This window comes from Myotis yumanensis, unplaced genomic scaffold, assembly GCF_028538775.1.
Source record: "Myotis yumanensis isolate MYYU_CA2020_CCGP unplaced genomic scaffold, mMyoYum1.0.hap1 SCAF_4, whole genome shotgun sequence".
In the NCBI taxonomy this organism is placed as follows: Eukaryota; Metazoa; Chordata; class Mammalia; order Chiroptera; family Vespertilionidae; genus Myotis; species Myotis yumanensis.
Window position 1 is genome coordinate 45183384 of NW_027223755.1, and position 20864 is coordinate 45204247.

A 20864-nucleotide genomic window follows, 5' to 3' on the forward strand; every position below is an offset into this window, starting at 1 on the left:
TTACTGCCAGTCATCAGTGCACACAGAAGATTTTTAATTAGCAAGAAGACTATTTGAAGCGTCCATCAACATAAGACTAATCCCAAACTGTTCAAATTCTTGCTTAAGCCTTAGGGATTATTATAAACTATGTCTCATACTTCCCCAATGCCACCATAGATTCTTCTTGGCAATTTCAGAGTAGTTCTATAAAGATACAAATTTTCTGAAAGGCATTTGATGACTTTTTTTTTTTTTACAATATTAGAAATGGAAAAACAAATGTTAGATGTCAGTGCATCTACGCAGGTCTTTTTGTGTTGGTCCTGATCCGATGTCCTTATCTATGACATGGCTAGTCTGTTGCCCCATAGTTACTTTTTTGGCACATGCCTCTGAGAGAGAATCTAAGGATGAGCATATGGAAGATTCTTATAAATAGAAGTCAGAATGGGAACAATAGACTCTTGTCAACCCCAGTAAACTACTAGGAATAAAAGGAGAGTGGAAGATAGTTCAGAAACCAAAATTCATTCTGTGATGTGACAATAAAATCTCATTCATGAGACCCAGCTGCCCCAATTTCTATTTTCCAGTGACTTCTCAGGCACATTAGCTTGAGTCACTTTGCAGAATTATAGAAATAAGTCACCATATTTACTCCAGTTAAAAATGGAGATGCTCACCAGGCTAGCATAGCTCAGTGGTTAAGCATTGACCTATGAACCAGGAGGTCAAGTTCGATTCCCTGTCATGGCACATGCCCGGGTTGTGGGCTTGACCCCCAGTGTGTGGCATGCAGGAGGCAGCCGGTCAATGATTCTCTCTCATCATTGATGTTTCTCTCTCTCTCTCCCTCTCCATTCCTCTCTAAAAATCAATGAAAACATATTTTTAAAATATGGAGATGTGCCCTAACCAGCTTGGCTCAGTGGATAGAGCGTCGGCCTGCAGACTCAAGGGTCCCAGGTTCGATTCTGGTCAAGGACATGTACCTTGGTTGAGGGCACATACCCAGTGGGGAGTGTGCAGGAGGCAGCTGATCAATGTTTCTCTCTCATTTACGTTTCTAACTCTCTATCCCTCTCCCTTTCTCTCTGTAAAAAATCAATAAAATATATTTTAAAAAATAAAAAAAAATGGAGATGCTCTTGCTGAAGTGGGAGGAGAGGACTCACAGCTCCACCCTCTTTCCTCAGCCCTCTTTCCTCAGCAAGAACTACTAGTTTATGCAGCTCCTAAACTACAACAAAATGGAATTTGAGGCAAGTACCAGGATTCCTGACTTCTACCCATGGAATTGGGAGAACTTTATTTCAGGACTTCTTTGGGATAAAAGTCCTACATTTTATTTGTAATAGGGGAGACTCTAAATTATGCTAGTCAGTTAGTGAACATGATACACATTTGAATAGTACTTAGTAGCCTATCCAACATTTTAAATTCTTTACCTAAGTTGAATGTCTTATCAGTCAAATAACATAAGCAATATTAATTACGCTTTAGGGAAGGAAATTGAGGCTCAGTATATGATTAGAAACTTGTATATGATCAAGGAGCTAATTAGGAATTAAAACAAGACTTCTCACTTATACATAGTGCGATATCTTTTCCATCTTAACATATTGTCTCTGGAAGTAATATCTCATGTTGTATGTCTAGGGTGTTTATGAAGTGATGTTATTGAATGTTCCATGTATGTGTGTTTTTTGTTTGTTTTTTGAGTTGGCCCTGGGAAAAGTCATGAAGTAGAAACTGGTTTTGTGACCCCCTTAACTCTTTGTATCTCTTTTTAAAAAATATATATATTTTATTGATTTTTTACAGAGAGGAAGGGAGAGGGATAGAGAGGTAGAAACATCAATGAGAAAGAAATATTGATCAGCTGCCTCCTCCACACCTCCTATTGGGGATGTGCCCGCAACCAAGGTACATGCCCTAGACGGAAATCAAACCTGGGATCTTTCAGTCCACAGGCCGATGCTGTATCCCCTGAGCCAAACTGGTTAGGGCACTCTTTGTATCTCTTGCAATACCTACTCCCTTTAGTTGTCCAGTGTTCCCATGATAGCCTAAATACTACATGCATTAAGTCAACTATGCACCTCTTGGGATTTAGTGGCTTAAATCTTAGATTGTTTATGTGTGAACAGAGAATTTGTGGCTAGGAAACTTTCTAATGGAGCAAAGTGGGACACCTAGTTGAACGGCATTTCTGGGGCTCCTCATATCACCATAATTTTGCATAATGCTATATAAAGTAAAAATAAAGAATTATCATGATGTTATTACATGTTAGCAATTAATCTGATATACTGCTCTAGTGAGAAACTTTGCACATTGTTGTGGGAGATTTGTACATGCCAGTAATTGTTTGCTGCTATCTTTGCAGGGGTTGTATTTCACTACAGGGCAGCAACCAGCAGGTACACTCTGAATTTTGAGAGTGCACAGAAGGCTTGTTTGGATGTTGGGGCAGTCATAGCAAGTCCAGAGCAACTCAATGCTGCCTATGAAGATGGATTTGAGCAGTGTGATGCAGGCTGGCTGTCTGATCAGACCGTTAGGTAAGATGTCTGGGGGCCACAGTTTTTAATTCATCAATTTGGGAGTGAGAATAAAGTACTAATTATTAGTCCTTTCTTTCCCAAGATATCCCATCCGGACTCCTCGAGAAGGCTGTTATGGAGATATGATGGGGAAGGAAGGTGTCAGGACCTATGGATTCCGTTCTCCTCATGAAACTTATGACGTGTATTGCTATGTGGACCATCTGGATGGTAAGATGTTTACATTTCTCTAGTGTCCTTTGAACTAAGAGAATTGAGGAAAGACAGGGAGCATGTTAGAATAAAAGAAGTCTTCACACTTGTTTAAATCCCAAACAGCAACATTGAGTTTAAATGACCATATGATTCTGTGGTGAAATAAGCTTAAAGTGGAAAGAGAAGGAGGAGTGTGTAAATGGTTATGCAGCTTAGAAATGTCTTTAGTTAATAGCAGGTTTTCTTTCAGTCATGCTGCTGTTGGACTATTTCCAATACACTTTTAGAGTATTGAGAATAGAAAGCTGTAAGGGTGGTACCTATTTTTGTGAGAACTTCAGGTAAAATCCTGTGATGACAAACCATGGTGAATCCAAGTGCTGATAAACACCCTAGAGCACAACTAAACAACCTTAGCTAGCCCAGGAGGGTGGTCAAGTTACACTTCTGTTTATTTTGCTACCCAGATATTCAGAGCAATCATTCATTCATTTGGCCAATCAACATACTAAAAAAGCCACCTACTTTGTGATAGGTACTCTACTAGTTGTTAGGGATGTGAAGCCAGGTAAGTTATAAGCCTTGCTTTAAAGATGCTTAGTCTGACTGATTTTAGATGATCACATCTCACTTAGCATGAGTTAGAGCTTCCTAAAGACAAGGGCAAGTTCAATAGTGGCAACATTATCTTGAAGTTTTATTATTAAACACATGGAAGACAAGTTTCTGTGACTTTAGAAATGGAGTTTCATTTATATCAACAGATATCTTAGAAGCCCAAATATATAAATAGAAGTATTGAATTGAGCTGTACATTTAATTTTGGCTGGGTACACATAAAAACAATAATCTCTTTGTTCTTATCTGTAAAATTAGGAAATTGGACTAGGCAATTGACACGGTCTCTTCCAATATTATAATTCTGTGATTTTATGAATTGAATAAACAACCTCAGAGACTGAGAGCTAGAAAAGAAGCAGCTTATATTTTCCTGATGCCCTGACTAATTTTGAATCAGAGGGGCTGCCTACAAGAAGGCTTTTGAAGTGTGTTTCCCTACCATCTTAACATTCTTATTGTAACTCTCATTTCAGACTGGTAATGTATTTTCTAAACCAGAACTTCAGATACTAGCAATTCCCTTTTTGTGTAGGGACAAAGGGGAAAAAATACATGTAAAGTCCAAACTATGACATAGTTTTTTTTTTTCTTCCTTTACTTTAAGTTTCATTTAATAGGAGAGAGTTGGTAGGAGAATCTAGTTCTAGGAAATGAATTTGGCTATTGCTATTTCAGTAAGATGGATATTTGTATCAAAATTCAGTAATGTGGAATTTTTAAATCACTGTTGTTTTAATTTAGAATAGTATCTACCAGAGTGATAATTATAAAAATTTCTGGAATTCTGATAAAACTAGAACTGAATCAAAGGTAGTTTTGAAAAAGTATACGTAAGTTCTAATTACCTAAAACAGCTTTACCAAACATCATTGAAGTGGTGGCTTTCAGGAACAAATCCATGGCCTGATCCAAATATGAATAATCATCACAAGCCTGGCTGGCCTGGCTCCATGGTTGAGCATTAGCCTATGAACCCGGAGGTCACAGTTCCATTCCAGGTCCGAGCACATGCCCAAGTTGCGGGCTCAATCCCCAGCGGGGGGCGTGCAGAAGGCAGCCAATGAATGATTCTCTCTCATTGATGTTTCTCTCTCTCTCTCTCTCTTTCTCCCTTCCTCTCTGAAATAAATAAAAATATATTTAAAAACATTATCACAAGCCAGCCTCCTTGATGGAGAAACAGGCTTATGTACTCACAGTGCTACCAGATGGATCGCCTAAGGGCCCCTCTGCGTGTCTGTTCTTCAGTCTTATCCTGATGGAACAACCGAAACCCCACTCTCTAAGGCTACAGGCTCCTTACATTTTTTCCAAGACCAGAGGACTTCCTGTTTCTCCAGGAGTCCTAGAAATTCCATGCTCTCTACAAATATACTGTTTGAGGTACTTTTGACAGGACCACTGGGGATCCTTAGCCGTCCTGAACCATTGGGAGCTGGCTTCCCCATTGTCTGCTCAGATATTGCAACTAGTGTGTGAGGAGAACTGGGCTCTGTGGGAAGAGTAGCTCTGAGAGTGTGCATATACACTGCAAACAGAAGGATTTACTAGTCTACAGGAGTCCTTTTCCACCTCCATAAACAGCACTTCGAAGGCAACTGTTATTTGTAAAACCAGTCTATGCCCCAACATAACCCAGCTGTATTTTATACAGTTACTTGGGACAGATGTTCCACATATTTGATGACTGAAAATTTATATGTGCAATATAGCACACATTTAGTTTGGGTATTTATATCAAAGCAAAAAGAATTTGAACCTTTTTGTTTTAGCCCACAAAAGTTGGAAGAGAAAGATAAAAGAATCAGTATAATTACTAATTCAAGCACTGACTGAAGTTTGTACCAGCAGAGTGACCAAGTTTTTATTTGTTTTGTAGAAGGAACTCAACAAAGTTGGGAGATATTCAGTATGTTTACAATGACATTGTGCTGGAAATTTTTTCATCCTTGTTTTCTGTCCCTTGGAATAATTAGCAAATTTTGGGTCACTGGGCTTTTCTCTCTTAACTTGAAATTGGACTGGTGGTGAGGGGTGGAGTGGGGAGGTTTATGAGTGACTTGCAAGATCATTCTTGTAATGCCTCTCTCCTTCCTTTACTGAAGTGTGTGTGTCTTCCCTCTGAAGTAAAGACCACTGGCTAAATTGTGAATTGATAAACATTCTTGTGGAAAATTAACAATATAAGATTATATCCGGTATTTCAGTGCCATATTGGTATAAGATTATTTGAAGTAAGCCAAAATTCTTCCTAAGATATATTAATTGCTATATTCATGGGTATTATAATTCCCACCTATATTTTGTTATATTTTGACAGCCAGGTGTGAGTGAGAGAGGTGGTGAGGGCAGTAAAGATGAGAGATATTGATGTATTCAGAATGTGTGTCATGGAACAGGACACAGTTATGAACAAGGTATAATTATTTCAAATTGGAAGATATATTATTCCAGATGGTCTAATGAAAAATCCAGTGAAGTATAAAATGAAATCTAGTTCAAAAAGAAAATTAATTTTGTTTTAATGTAGTTATTTATCATCAAAGATATTTAGTTGACAGGATGTCAACCTTCTGGGGTTTTTTTCTTATTTCTTGTTTTATAATACCATATTCATCCTGACATGTATTTCTTTATAAAAGAGAAAAGTGAATCTGGTTCTTACTCTGAGGTGGTGATTATAACACAGTTTTGCATATGAGTACAATATCCTTTACAGACTCTGTGCTTGCTCCTTCCCGCACCTCTGCTTTGGTCCTCAGAGAACACACGCCCCTGGGCTTCCCAACATTCTGCTTGTCCCTGTGCCTGTAAACACTGGTTCCAAGAGCCCATCCTTGGCTCTCCCAGCTCACACGGAGATTTCCTGGCTCGGAACTCCCACTTTTCTTAGACCTAGTTCCACCTATTTTTGGTCTTTAATTATCCCCTAATTGCTTCATAGTCATCAGATACAAAATATTACCTACTAGTTTTATTTCTGTAAAACTTCTGTAAACTCCTGGCCAGAAACGTCCTCTATAACTTTCAACCACAATGAAGGACCTATTCCAGTAATAGATACATAATAATTACTCAAGAAATACTTGGTGGTAATTGCGGTATTTCCCCAAACTGTCTTTTTTGAGAATGCCTCCACTACCCTTCCATTTCTTTAATATCTCGAAAAAATGCCAAGCTTTGTTCACCAAATTTACTAAGGATTTTTTTCACTTTTATTGTATCACCATGATACTAATTTTTCTCTTTAAATATCTCCTCTCACTCTTTTCTGTGATGTCTCAGAAAGAATTCCTTCCCAGAGATACTCTTTCCTCCTTTCCAGCCTCTCACAATAACTTCCCTTTCTTGCGCTGTCCTCTCTGGGATTGGTTCCTTTGTACCTACTCACAAATTATGGGTTAATTTTTCAACTTCTTCCTCATGTCAAAATCCACAATAGCTCTGTCTCCTCCATGACTTGTCTAATGCTTCCATTTCATCCACGTGTCTGACCTGGAATAAAATATAACCTTTTCGTTTTGTTATTGTATGAGCTCGCGTAGATGTGGAAAGCAAAACTTTAGGTAAAGGCCTGAATGTTGTTGAATAGGTCTCAGAGCAGGGCTTAGTTCTGGCCTTTTTGGAACCTTTAATTGGACTAAAATTAGATATCAAATCTGGAAATTATGTGGTTTCCTGCCTGTAGATTCTCAGATTGACTTTTGATTTTAATAGAATTTGTAGCATGCAATCTACAGAATATTGCACTGATGGGAGTTATTTAAGAATAAGTAATACTGAGCTTATTGAGTTGAAGAGCCCTAAGTTAGCTGGAAGAGCTTCCTGCGCACCGTGGGTCAGCAGATGATTCAAATATTGATTCTGGTTTACAGAACCGCTCCACATTGATTGAGATTGGTACTAGAAGATGCTGCAAACGTTCTAGCTACTCTCTGTAGACCTCACAGAATCATAGATCACAGCTAGGACTATGCTTCTTAAATAGGCTTTGGAGACCAACATAACTTGTTAGGGTTTGAAACTGAACCAGGCGTTGTTTCTGTTAAGTGTTTGGTCTAGCAAAGAGCCACTTATGAAGGCCAGCAGGCAGGGCACCCTAAAGCACCTCTGGTAGATGACATCCTCATTCAGTACAGCTACTTCAATAGATTGACTGTGAGGTAGCCATAGGTAGAGCAAGGAAGGAAACTACTTATTATATGGCTGCTTGTCAGGCATTCTTTAAAAACCCCCTTCTTTTTGAAAATAAGGAAACTGAGCCACCGGAGAGGTTAGGTGATTGGATGTACCCCTTTTTCTGTTCCACTGCAGTGAACTCTCAGGGCCACCAAAGCTTCCCCGGCAGAGCAGCAGGCAGCCTTACAAACCAGGAAAAGCACAGTGCTCCACAGCTCCCCCAGATCTCTGACTTATCAGATGGAACTATGCGAATTCTTTTTTGAGTAATGATTGCCTTACTGATTTGACTACAATAATTGGAATTGCTGGTTAAATGTAACTCTCTTTTTAACTTTTTGAGGAACTGCTAGACTGTGGTCCAATGTGGCTACACCACTGTAATTGTTCACCAGCAGTATTTTGGGGTCCTGCTTGTTTCATGTTTTTGCCAACACTTGTTTTTATCTGACTTTTTCTTTTTTAAATCATAAACATCCTAATGGGTATGCAATAATATATGCAATAATACCTGATTGTGGTTTCAATTTGTATTTCCCTGTTTGCTAATGATTTGAGCAAGTTTTTATGTGCTCTTTGGCTATTTATATATTTTCTCAGAGAAATGTCTTTTTGGAATGTTTGCCCATTTTTAATTGGGTTATTTGCCCTTTTGTTATTGAGTTTTAAGAGTTCTTTATATACTACAGATTCAAGTGCCTTTTTCAGATACTGTATATTATTTACAAATATTTTCTCCCATTCTGTGAGTTGTATTTTTGCTTTCTCAGTAGGCCTTTTGAAACACAAAAAAATTCTAATTTGGATGAAATCCAGTTTATAAAATGTTTCTTTGTGCTTTTGGTGTCATATCTAAGAAAACATCAAATCCCCAGTCATGAAGACTTACTTTTGTATTTTCTTCTAAAGTTTCATGACATTTAAGTTTTACTTTTATTTTAATCTACTTTGAGTTAATTTTTATACATGGTGTGAGGTAAAAGTTCTAATTCATTCTTTTGCATATATATATCCACTTATTCCAACACCATCTGTTGAAAAGATTATTTATTTCCCATTTAATGGCTACCCCCTTGAAAATCAATTGATCATAGATATATTGTTTTATTTCTGAACTCTCCATTCCATTCCATTGATCTCTATGTCAGTACCACATTGTCTTGATTACTATTGCTTTGTAGTACATTTTGAAATTGAAAAATGTGAGACCACCAATTGTGTCCTTTTCTTTTCAAAATTGTTTTAGCTATTCCTGGTCCCTTGAGTTCCCATATTAATTTTAGAATTAGCTTGTCGATTTCTACAAAGAAGCCAGCTGTGATTCTAATAGGGATTGTATTGAATTTCTAGGTCCATTTGAGATATATTGCTATCTCACCAATATTAATTCTTTAGATCCATGAACATGAGATGTTTTTCTATTTTTATTAGATCTTCTTTAATTTATTTCAATGATGTTTTTAGCTTTCAGAGTATAAGTTTTATAGTATTTTTATTAAATTTAGTCCTAAAAATTTTAGCTTTTTGATGCAAATGTAAATGAGTTTTTCTTTATTTCTTTTTCTGTTTGTTGCAAGTGTAGGAATACAATTGATCTTTATATATTGATATTGTATCTTGCAACCTTGCTGAATTTATTAGTTCTAATAGTTCTTTAATGGAATCCTTAGAACTTTCTACAATAATTTTTTTCCATTTTATAATGTTACATTTAAAAAAGTATAAATGCTTGACATAAACTCCTTGAAGCATATGACAGTCATTTGCTTTAATGTTTTGATGTCAAGGTCTCCTGGAGTTCTGAATTCAAAGAGCTTCTTTGGAAATACAGTGGCTATTTACCTCTCAACTGTGAAACTTTAAAAAAACACATAACACACACAAAAACAACAAACTAGGCTGATCCTCCTGTGCTGTCCTGCAGCCATACTGTGCCTGTCAGACCAAATAACACATTCAATCTCTTATATATTTTGACGACTCAGACACCCAGAAATTTTTTAGAACTTCTTTCTCACTTTAATTAAAATCTTACTGCTCTGTCAATGGGAAAGAATGAGATAACATCCTGAAAACCATATGAATACAGGTATGTTTAAATTTTACTGGGGCTTTCCCGTGTCTTTCAGCCCTTCAAATTGACGCACATGAGCTCTTGTGTAGTAGCACATTGACAAATACATGAATCCCTTTCCCCATGAATGTTATCTGATGTAGATAATGTTAACTGGCGATCAAAGTTGACTAATGACAATTCTCCAATAATTAATTAGAGGTTACAAATTTCAGAACTCAAAGTCTACACTTTCAGCCACATTAAGCTTCTACTTCAGCCTAAGGCGAGGAGAAGGTGGATAGGTGCTGGCCTGGCTGTCCAGTCTCATTGCTCCTCAAATCAGAGACATCACCAGCCCAACACCAGAAAGGGAGGGAACCTGGAGGTTTTCTTGTGACTGTTAACAGAAAGTTGGTGTTTTCTGTGAAGCTAGAAGATCAAATCTGAGGGGCATTGACATGTTCTTGAGTCATCTACAAATATTGGCCCTTGAAAGCGTGTGTGTTAGCTGTTCACCAAATATGTACAGCGGATGGGTTTCATGATCCAGAGGATAATGAGCATTAGCGTTCATTGCTTTGATCTGTGTATGTCAACTCAGGCAAAAACGAGACAGAGAGAGAGAAAGAGGAAGAAAAGAAAAGGAAACCTCCTTTGAAAAAACTTAAAAGTCCAAAACTTCAAAGCAAATAATAATTATGTTGAATTGTTTTTATCACCATGGTACTTGCCATATACTGTAAGTGGTTTTACTGCATGGCATTTAGAAGCTCATTACATGTGACTACTTGCAGCTCACCCCATATATCCACTTTTGCACACATTCATTAAATTATATACCCTTTTGATCCAAATAGCAAGGAAATGTACAAATCTTGAACTTCTTTATATTGAAAAAAAAAATCAGAGATTCCTGTTCTCAGATGGACAAAGGGAATCATGATTAGTTTATAAGAACTAATTTTCAGACCAGATAGTTCAGGAAAGATGGCTACGAGCCCAGATAAACAGAAGAAGCATAAACATTTATCACACTACCCAGCAAATATATCCAGCTGGAAAACTGGTGAGGTCTCAGCTTAGACTGCCATAGAAAGCAGCCTATCAGCTTCAGTCTAGGGAAGAATTGAGTATTATCTGTGATCTGCTGATGCCAACTTCCCTTTTCACCTTAGTGACCACAAGGAATTGTCAGCACGGGAGAGAGAGCCTATCCCACCTTTGCTATAGCCTGGCTTGTTAATGTTTCTGAGTTACTCCTGGCTATAAACTCTAACTTTTGAACAGTGTGTGTCATTTTTTATGTTTTGATTTGTTTTTATCATTGCTTGCCCTTTCAGTAGGTGTAATTTTTGAGTTAGCCAGGTAACAGCTTTTCATTTAGCAATCAGAAGTGATGAAAAAGAATATGCATGGTCAAATTTCTCGGGGGTCTTAGAGCAGTTAATTGTCAAATTAAAGTGTGTCTTTTTTTCTTAATAATTCTGATGATGTTAATTCTTATGATTAAGATGAATTGAGTTTGTGGAGTGTCAACAGATATTAAAGTCTCACCAGCAATGTCTTCCAGTTTCTTCCAGGACATCCCTGGGCAGTTGAAATATCGGGAATAACTCAGAGTCACAGTATTTAGTTGGAAAATTTGGAAAAGTATGCATTAAGAATACTGCATATATGTTTGATATGAAATATGCAAATTTGTCTGTGTGTGAAAGCTTCTGTTCTACATTATATTTTATGTATTTTAATATGAATGCATATGTATACACCTGGATGAATTCTTACTTATAAAAAGATATTTTGTGTATTTCTTTTCTGACATTTTATTTGCTCTCTGTATCCAGAGAAAAATGGAATATTGTCTCATAGGTCTGTAACATTTAGAGACATGTTCCACATCTGTACTCTAGTTACAGATTTCATAAAAGTGTCCTGTAGGTGCAGCTGCTTTGACAAGGGCACTTCTGGAACTTAATGGTGGGTTCAGCTTATAAAAGTGTTGCTTGCCTTCCAGAAAGGCAATTGTCTAGTAAATCCAAAATAACATGAAATTGTTTCGTTACAAGTATTCAGGTGTAGACACAAAACACAGCCTTGTCCTGTGCTAATAAAGTAGGATTTTCTCTCACAGAAAGTTCCCCCTTCTCGCCTCTGCAGGTGGTACTGGGATAAAAACTCAGAGGGAACTTTTATTGCTTACATCAGAGGCAAAAAGGTGTCTTTAAGATACCCTCAGGGTAGGAACTTACGCAACATGGCCAATTAAGTCATGTTGGAGAGAAACTAAGCAAAGGTGGTGAGTTGCTTTGCTTGCTTCTCAGATGTTTGCTTTCTCTTTCTCTTTTATTCATTGGTTCCTGAATTGGCTGTGCCTCTGGACCTTAGATTTTTATTTCTTGGTGCATCCTCTTGTGATCATTCATTTTTGGACCAAGACTGGAGTTACTTTATTGTTACGGACCCAGACTTAATATCTGTCTAATTTCATTCCACTGGGCTGTTGTTTAGAACATATAATTTGATCTGTAGATAATTCCTGACTATAGACTTAAACACTGCAAGTAGATCAATACAATTTTTGAAAATCTTAATATTTTGACTGCTTTCTCAGTATAAAAGCAGTCATTATTTAGCCCATGACCTGCGTTTTTCTGTGAGATTTGGTATGGAAAGATGTGCCAGCCCTAGCCGGTTTGGCTCACTGGATAGAGCGTCGGCCTGCGGACTGAAAGGTCCCGGGTTCGATTCCGGCCAAGTGCATGTACCTTGGTTGCGGGCACATCCCCAGTAGGAGGTGTGCAGGAGGCAGCTGATCGATGTTTCTCTCCCATCGAAGTTTCTAACTCTCTATCCCTCTCCCTTCTTCTCTGTAAAAAATCAATAAAATATATTTAAAAAATTAAAAAAAGAAAGATGTGCCAATGGTTTATTATAGAGGAGAAAGTCTAATGCTTTTATTGGCTGTATCTTGTTTTAATTTTTACAAAAAGATCTTTTTAGGAAATGAGCTCCTTCTGTGTTTGGCTTTAAAACTGTCTTAGAGGCTTCATCACCACTCTGCCCCAGTGCCCCGGCCCCTGCTTTGCTCACTTGCAGCCTTTGAAGCAACCCTGGGTAGCAATGGACTTAATATGCCCTTTGCTTTGTACTCCCTTTAGTTGTTTGGCTCCTGCTTTGATTCTGTGTGGTTACCTGATCCACTTACTCTGCTCCTATCTTGAGCAGGTTGACAAATAGGCAACCAGAAACTTAATACTAAGTTAGAGTTATGGATCAATTGAGGTTCCTCTTCATTGAAACACATATGTCACTTCTAGAGCAATGTTTTCAAACTACTCCATGAGACAGATCCATGGACTATTAAGTAGTATTCTGTGAAAAAAGAATTATATGGTCAAATGGTATGGGTCTCCCAATAAATACTGTAACATTAAATGCTCTGAGAAGTTTTGCAGACATGAAGCTTGTCAAATGACTTGTATTTGTTATTCTAAATGCAATTATGCATGGAACTCTTCTCTCTGGAATACCTAGTCACATCTCAAAGCTCACCAGTGTTCTGTGGAAGACATTTTTGGAAGTTATGTTCTTAGAATTTAAACTGTAAGTTAACAATATTCCTGGTCCACATCTTCAACAAGTTTTTAATAGATTAATTCTGATTTAAACAGCGGGTCATCAACATTTGTATTATGTTAGATAAAAGTCATACAATGTCAAAGGGTTATCTAATTAAATCCAGGCATCTAATGAATAAGAAGACACACACACAAAAAAACTTGACAGAAAGTTATAGATGCCTTAGCAATCCAGAACTCTTAGTAATATAAATTAGTTCAGTTACTGCTATCTGTGCATTACCCATTGATTTACCTTTGTGTGTGTGTGTGTGTGTGTGGGGTGGTGGTGGGTGGGTTGGGTTTTAGAATGAAACTGATGCCAGGAGAGTCTGGCATATTTTAGAGAAGTACAAAATGTCCTGGCCTTAATAGTTTGGGCACTTGACTTATCACTTTGCATATGGATTCACTGTTAATCATAGGAGTATCAATATATAGTAAGTTAATTCTATAATGTGGTTGCCTCACTATATTATTGGTTTTTTTGAAGTGGGCAAGGTAATGTTTATGTTAAGCAATTATGATTTAGGAGTCTTAGATATTTATTTTTTTGGAGTTGAGTTAAAGAAAATGTTTCTTTTTCTTTTGAAATAAAACAACAATTATGGCATATAGTAATTCTCACCTTAAAGTAAACTCAATGTCAGTTAAATCTTCCTTTTTTTTTTTTGTCTGAGATACATGAAACCCACTGGTGATGTATCTTTCAATATATATTTTTAAAATTTCATTTTTCTTGTTTGAAAAATTCCTACATATAAATAAAAAGAAAAATAGGTGGCCTTAGGGAATAACAGAATTTAATCAAATAAATAAAATTTTTAGTTTATGGGTATTGGATAGGTAGATGGAAATTGTATCCTCCAAAAAATGAATTATATAATTACTATTTTGACATAAAATCAGATTTAACAAGAGTTTCTATATAGCTTCATAAGTAGGTTTTTATGATTTAATAATAATAAGAGAATTCTCTTTTTAACCTGCCATCACCTTCTGAAACCTTTCTTTCCTTTAATACCCCAAACACGTATGCTGTTTGAGACAGGGAAACCAGTTACCCGTGAAATCATGCCGTCATTTTTCTTCATTAGCCCTTTGGTCTGGCCGCATTTGGAGAAGTTGATTTCCCCTAACAGATCGACTAACATAGCTGTTTGGAGAAGCAGTTTTACTCAATTAATTATATTTCGTTGCCCTGCTCTGGTTGGCTGATCATTCCTGTTACCTAAGAGGAACAGTAGTTTCACCTCAGAGTAGAAGCACCTCGCACTGCAGGAAACTAAGGCAACACAAACGATATGCCAGCTGTAATAACAAACGCAAGTGTTCCACCTCGGAGGGGAGGGAAGCGGGTTGGCATGCTGCCCTCTTTCACACTTGCATTCCTTTCAGGCTTACTGCAGTGCAAGGCGGAGTGAATGAGGCTTCTCGGGCCGCTCAGACCAGCCTCGCGGGCTGCCTTATTCCCCCTGTAGCTTTGAGCCAAACCCATAGGTGAGATCAATCACCTGTCCAGACAGCAGCTCCCCACAGCCCCACCGCAGGATTAGCGTCAGTTAATGTGCTGCCTGGGAAGGAGGGGAGAAAAAGAGCACCTTGTTCCTTAACAAGAACTTGAAATGGCACTTATTTTAACCAAGATGACGGAATGCATACTCTGTGACTGGTATTGTGACCCTTATGCTTTTAAAACTTACTAGGGAGAGTGGCATTGAAGGAAGGCAGGAGGAACTTATATTCTTATAGTGCATTTTTATTTATTTATTGATACAATATATTTTTATTGATTTCAGAGAGGAAGGGAAAGGGAGAGAGAGGTAGAAACATCAATGATGAGAGACAATCATTGGTTGGCTGCCTCCTCCCCCCTTTACCCCCACCCCCACCCCCCTGATCAAGACCACAACCCCGGCATATGCCCTGACCGGGAATTGAACTGTGACCTCCTGGTTCATAGGTCTATGATCAATCACTGAGACAGCTGGCTGGGCTGGTGTATTTTTGAATTTGCGATGAGTATCCTTTGCTAGACTAGATCATTAAGGACAAACCTATTCACCTCCCACCTTATTTTTTTCAGTCAGCTAAAAGTCGTTTTTCTTTCTTTTCTTCAAAGAGCTCTTATTTGGGTTTGACCAAATTTCATCAGTAGCAATTTTAGATTTATAGTGAGTAAAGCTGATGTGTGTGATTTGGCTATTTTTCCTATGACTAATTTTTCTTGTTTTATAAAGCTGTCACAGAGAGAGAGTGATGGCTCTATTCATTTTAAACAACAGCTTGTTACATCGACGTTCTGTCAGGTGACGATCCAAACTGTGAGAGCTCTGAAGTCCCAATTGTCCAATATCTCACAGACTCAGCCAGCGGCCTCAGTGAGAGGGAAACAGGACCCGCAGTGGCGACAATGATGGGCTATCAATATTTTAGCTCCTTCTCCCTTTCATTTCATGTTCTCCCTCCTGCCTGCTGTGTTTGCTTCGGTATTCTCTAATTCTGCCTCTGTCTTTTAAAAGGCCACTTGTGTTCAAGTCTGGAAAGCATCGTTTAATTTGCATTGAATTCATTTCAGCCAATTGTTTTGTTAGTTTACCCAGGGAGAATTCCAATATAACAAACTGGCGTTTCCAGAGTATTTTATTAATGCACTTTAAATTATAATGAACATGTCCCCCATTAAATGGGCCTGGTGATGAGCAAAGTAAATGTTCAGCCTTCTTTGTTGGTCAATAAATAAATATAAGAGGCTCTCAAATGTCGTGAGAGCCCCTGCTAGCTAGAACATGTGGGGTCTTTGTGAGAACTGGAGAAAGGAGTCCTCTGGGTAGACAGGTTGCAAAAGGCACCTACCCTGCACAGAGCAAGCTGGGAAAAAGGTCCCCCTTCCTCCTGGGGGGACTCTGGTGCCTTTGGTTGGTTGAGTGGGAGCTGATGGTCCCCATTCACTCTTGGTCCTGACCATGCGCAGGCCATGACCCGCATGCCAATCCCAGCAGCCCTGTGCCTGGGACAGGAGGGCAGGCAAGGGCACTCCACTCTGCTTCCCTCCCTTCCTGACTTCAAACCCTGGAGGTTTTCTTATTTTATTATTGGAGTTGATGGGAGTTGATCCATTTTGATGGTAGCGGTACATGAAAAGGAGGGTCAGAGAGTTACTATTTGATTGTAGGATAAACGAAGTGAAATAGCCTCAGTGACAGTTCAATACAGCTTTCCCATCCTAGCGTGCAATGTTAGTAAGTACATCACTGGCTCTTTCATTAAAGAGGAAACTCGTTTCCTAGACAACAATCCAAAGGTTCACTTGGAGAGGTTTGTTCATCTTAATTATCATTACATTGTTATCAAACAATTGCTTCTATATACCCATAGGCCATAGAGCAGTCATTTGATAAGCAAGTTTACATCTGAAACTTTTCTGGTATGTGCTAGATCTTATCATGCACGAATAGTAACATAATTAAGTAACCATTATGTCTGCTGCTTTACAGTGTCAGAAGCTGCTACCGTGCCATGAAGAAGTATCACATGCTTCCCCCCCGTCACCCCAAACTGTAAAGGAATGAATAATACAACTTAGGGCTTTTTCTCCTCTTCTTATTTCAGGTGATGTGTTCCACATCACTGCTCCCAATAGATTCTCCTATGAGGAGGCCGAAGAAGAGTGTGAAAACCAGGATGCCCGGCTGGCGACGGTGGGGGAGCTCCACGCGGCCTGGAGGAACGGCTTTGACCAGTGCGATTACGGGTGGCTGATGGATGCCAGCGTCCGCCACCCTGTGACTGTGGCCAAGGCCCAGTGTGGCGGTGGTTTGCTTGGGGTGAGAACCCTGTATCGCTTTGAGAACCAGACAGGCTTCCCTTCCCCTGATAGCAGATTTGATGCCTACTGCTTCAAACGTAAGTGTTTGATACCTTTTTAAAAGTTACAGATTTTAAAAAAAAATACTTCGAAGGCATGCATTGATGTTCACCTAGCAATTGGGAAGGATCCCATAACTTGCAGTCTGTGCACGGAGTGGAAACAGTACAGTAACTTTCAAAAGCATGCAAATGGAACAGCAGTGATATGGTTATAACTGCGTGAAGTTTGACAAATGGTTTTTTAAAGGGGATGAAGAAATGTCAAATTAAGGTCTTAATGGTGCCCCACTGCACCACAAAACATATATATGAGTCATTATTTTATATTAATTTCAGTACTTAAATGCAATTAGATAGTTGGTGCTATAATGCCAAGGCCAACTGTGGCTGAGTTGAGACCTTGAGTCTGTTTATTTTGTCTTTGTTTCGTATGTCTTTCTTTGAAATGGTGGAGAACTGAAATCTCAGTAATTGCAGGTGAGTACTTGGAACTGACATAGATAATCATAGCATTCAATTAATACCTAAAAATGAACCATGCTATAAATTAAAATCTTCTTTTATCCCATTTTGTTTCAAGTAACGGAAATGTGTCTTATAATAATTCTCTAGAATCATATTGACATACAATATATGCTTTTTGCTATCTTCATTAGGTTTGCTACTTAAATTGGTGTTAAATAACAATTTTCAACATTCATGATATATTTATTTAAAATTTTCAACTGACCTTAAGTGACTTTATCAATAGTAGTCTCATGATATAATACTTGTAGAATGTTTAATTAAACAAGCAAATAATCCAGAGTCTGGTGTTATTTACTGTCAGGTCTATATTGTGACAGCTAAACAAAGATCTCCCAAAATTTTGGGTGACCTTGAGTTATGTTTAAGTTAGAGCCATGTTATATTGAAATACAGTGAAAAGTTTTTACCAAGCTTCTAATATATCTTGTTATAGCAACATGTAACTGAAATGAGTAGAAAATAGCTAATGTAATTGGTTTCTAAAGTGAAATATACAGGCATTCTTCATCAACCAAAAAGGATCTGAGTGGTCAGCAGAATAGATATTAGTACAATGGAAAGGTGTTATTTCACACATTGCTGCCTCCCACTATGAGGCCTCTGCTTGGATCTCCTCCCAACAACTCAACTTCCTGAGTGTTAAAGCCACATGTTGTGTATTAGCACAATACAAATGGGCAATAAAAAGCCATTGAAAATACTAGCTTTTGTTTCTAAACCCTGAAACAATAGGAAAGTCTTTCTTGCTAATTTTTGGGAAAACAAACAACAATGACAAAACCTATTCCTAAAAGTAGAAAGATAAACATTCTTTTAAGTCACATTCTCATAACAGTGATTTTCAAGTAGTCCAGGCTCAATGATCAGTTTTACATTGTGACTGATAGGATTAAGGAATAAAATTGGATTGGTGTATGTTGGGACGAAGGGGTTAGAGAGGTTAAAGTAGGGAAAGAGTAGAATTCTTCAACTTCACTACATTCCTTGATTATATATATTTCTTGTGGCACTAGAAAACTTTTAAACATTTTTTCTCCCTGAAGGTAAAATTTAAACCAAAGCTTGTCTGTAGACACAAATAATCCATCCTATGTGTTTTAAATTATTTGTTTAAATGAGGAATTCACATGAATGTATGAAATAACAAGCTACTTGGATTCAAATATAAACACCACCTACTAAAACTCTACATGAAAATCTTTGAAAAATTGGAAAGTTTAGGTCTATTATTTTCTTTCTAATTCAATTGAATGTATATATAACTTGGAAATATATAACTTGCAAATTTAATGGTTCAAATTTTGGGTTTTGTCCCACCTCAACTATAGGCTAGATTCTTCTTTATTTCTTCCCTACCTTTAAGAACCTGTCATATTCAAAATTTATTCAGTGCATAAAAAGCTTAGAATGTTGAGTCATAACATAAAAACCTTTTTTAAAGCACATGAAATGCCAACAGCTTCCCCAAACTGCTGATTTATTTTTCAAAAATTCTTTTAATATACACGGTATAGCAAAAGTAGGTTTACAGTTGTGAGCACTTGAACATAGTTTATTCTTGTATTATTATTTATTAATGATTGTATTATTTTTCATATGAACAGCTGTAAACCTACTTTTGCCCCACCCTGTATATAGATGTGTACACACACACACATACATACACACACACACACACATATGTATATAATAATTTGAAAAATATTCTCAAATGACTTGACAGTCATTCACTTTTCCCACATAATTGAGTAGTGACTAAATTCTGTAGGGTAAATTTTGTAGGAGTTGTGGCCCTAGTGACAATTCCAAAAATGATTTCAGAGATGTATAATTGGTTGGTAAAGTAGAGGAATGTAGAAATATCACCATATTTTTCTTGTTTGCTTTTACCAAATGTAGAAAGTGTTTTTATAGTTATTTCCTGGTGAATGAATAGTACCCAATCTTACTTTGCTATAATTCCAATTCCCTTTTCCTTTAAAAATCATTGGATAGAACATTAATAATGGCTGGTGATAAATATAGTTAGAATCTATTCTTGTCAACTACATTTTAAAAACAAGTAAATTAATTAAACTAAACTGTGCACGTTTGATTTTTCTCTGACCTCAGAGTTAAGTGAGTTCTGTGAAAGTTAGAGGGTTATACAGGGCTTTGAAAGATCACCCAATACATCCCTAAACTTAAGTGAATCAAAAGCATTCAAGACTCATGGTAATCTCTCATTTGATGTTATTAATGATCTCAAGACAGGTAGTAGAACATGTTTCCTAGGAAACCCATTCTAATATCTTATTACTGTCACTCAGATAGTTTTTCTAATTATATAAATCCATTGGGTTAGAATTGGAGCCCATTTTTCTTTTTTAAGTTAGAGACCAAAATCTAAATAACAGCTGTTTCTCTTATTGAACACAGTTGTTCAGTTGTCCCTCAATGTCTTCCTTAACTGAAATAATTTCCTTGTTTTGAAATTTCAATGTCTAAGCCTTTAATCATCTATCTGATCTTGCTTTGAGCCCTCCTTTTTTTTAAAAAAAATATATTTTATTGATTTTTTACACAGAGGAAGGGAGAGGGATAGAGAGTTAGAAACATTGATGAGAGAGAAACATTGATCAGCTGCCTCCTGCACACCCCCTACTGGGGATGTGCCCACAACCAAGGTACATGCCCTTGACTGGAATCGAACCTGGGACCCTTGAGTCTGCAGGCCGACGCTCTATCCACTGAGCCAAACCGGTTAGGGTGCCCTCCTTTATTTTATATCTCTCTGTTTGATTAATTATGGAACTTAAAATAGTGGCCTAAAGAAGGCTAAGTAAGTACCCACCACTTTATATGCTATTTCATCCATATTTGTTTACTTTTATTTTTATAAATCCTCACCCAAGGATATTTTTTTCATTGACCTTTTTAGAGAGAACAGAGGGGAAGGGAGGAGTGGGAGAGAAAGAGAAAAAAACATCGATGTGAGAGAAACATAGATTGGTTGCCTCCCACATGTACACTGACTGGGGACCTGGGATTGAGCCTGCAACCCAGATATGTGCTCTTGACCAGGTATTGAACCTGTAACCCTTCGGTCCACTGGCAGACACTCCAACCACTGAGCAAAACCAGCCAGGGCCATATTTGTTTACTTTTAAATTTGGCCTGCCCTTCTAACCTTTAGTCAGTTTATTTTTTTGTATGATCTAGATCATAATCTGAGTATGGGCACCAAAACTTATTCTTCCCTTATTGACA

General features: G+C 37.6%; 1 protein-coding gene across 2 annotated transcripts in view; it reads left to right on the top strand.

The window, feature by feature from the left end:
* The window catches only part of VCAN (versican), a 114003-nt gene that overhangs the window by 20682 nt on the left and 72457 nt on the right, over positions 1 to 20864 (top strand). For both annotated transcript variants that reach the window (XM_070412292.1, XM_070412293.1), the window contains exons 4-6: positions 2372 to 2546; positions 2632 to 2759; positions 16830 to 17123. In XM_070412292.1, the coding sequence (XP_070268393.1) occupies positions 2372 to 2546; positions 2632 to 2759; positions 16830 to 17123 (597 nt within the window). The remainder of the gene's footprint in view (positions 1 to 2371; positions 2547 to 2631; positions 2760 to 16829; positions 17124 to 20864) is intronic.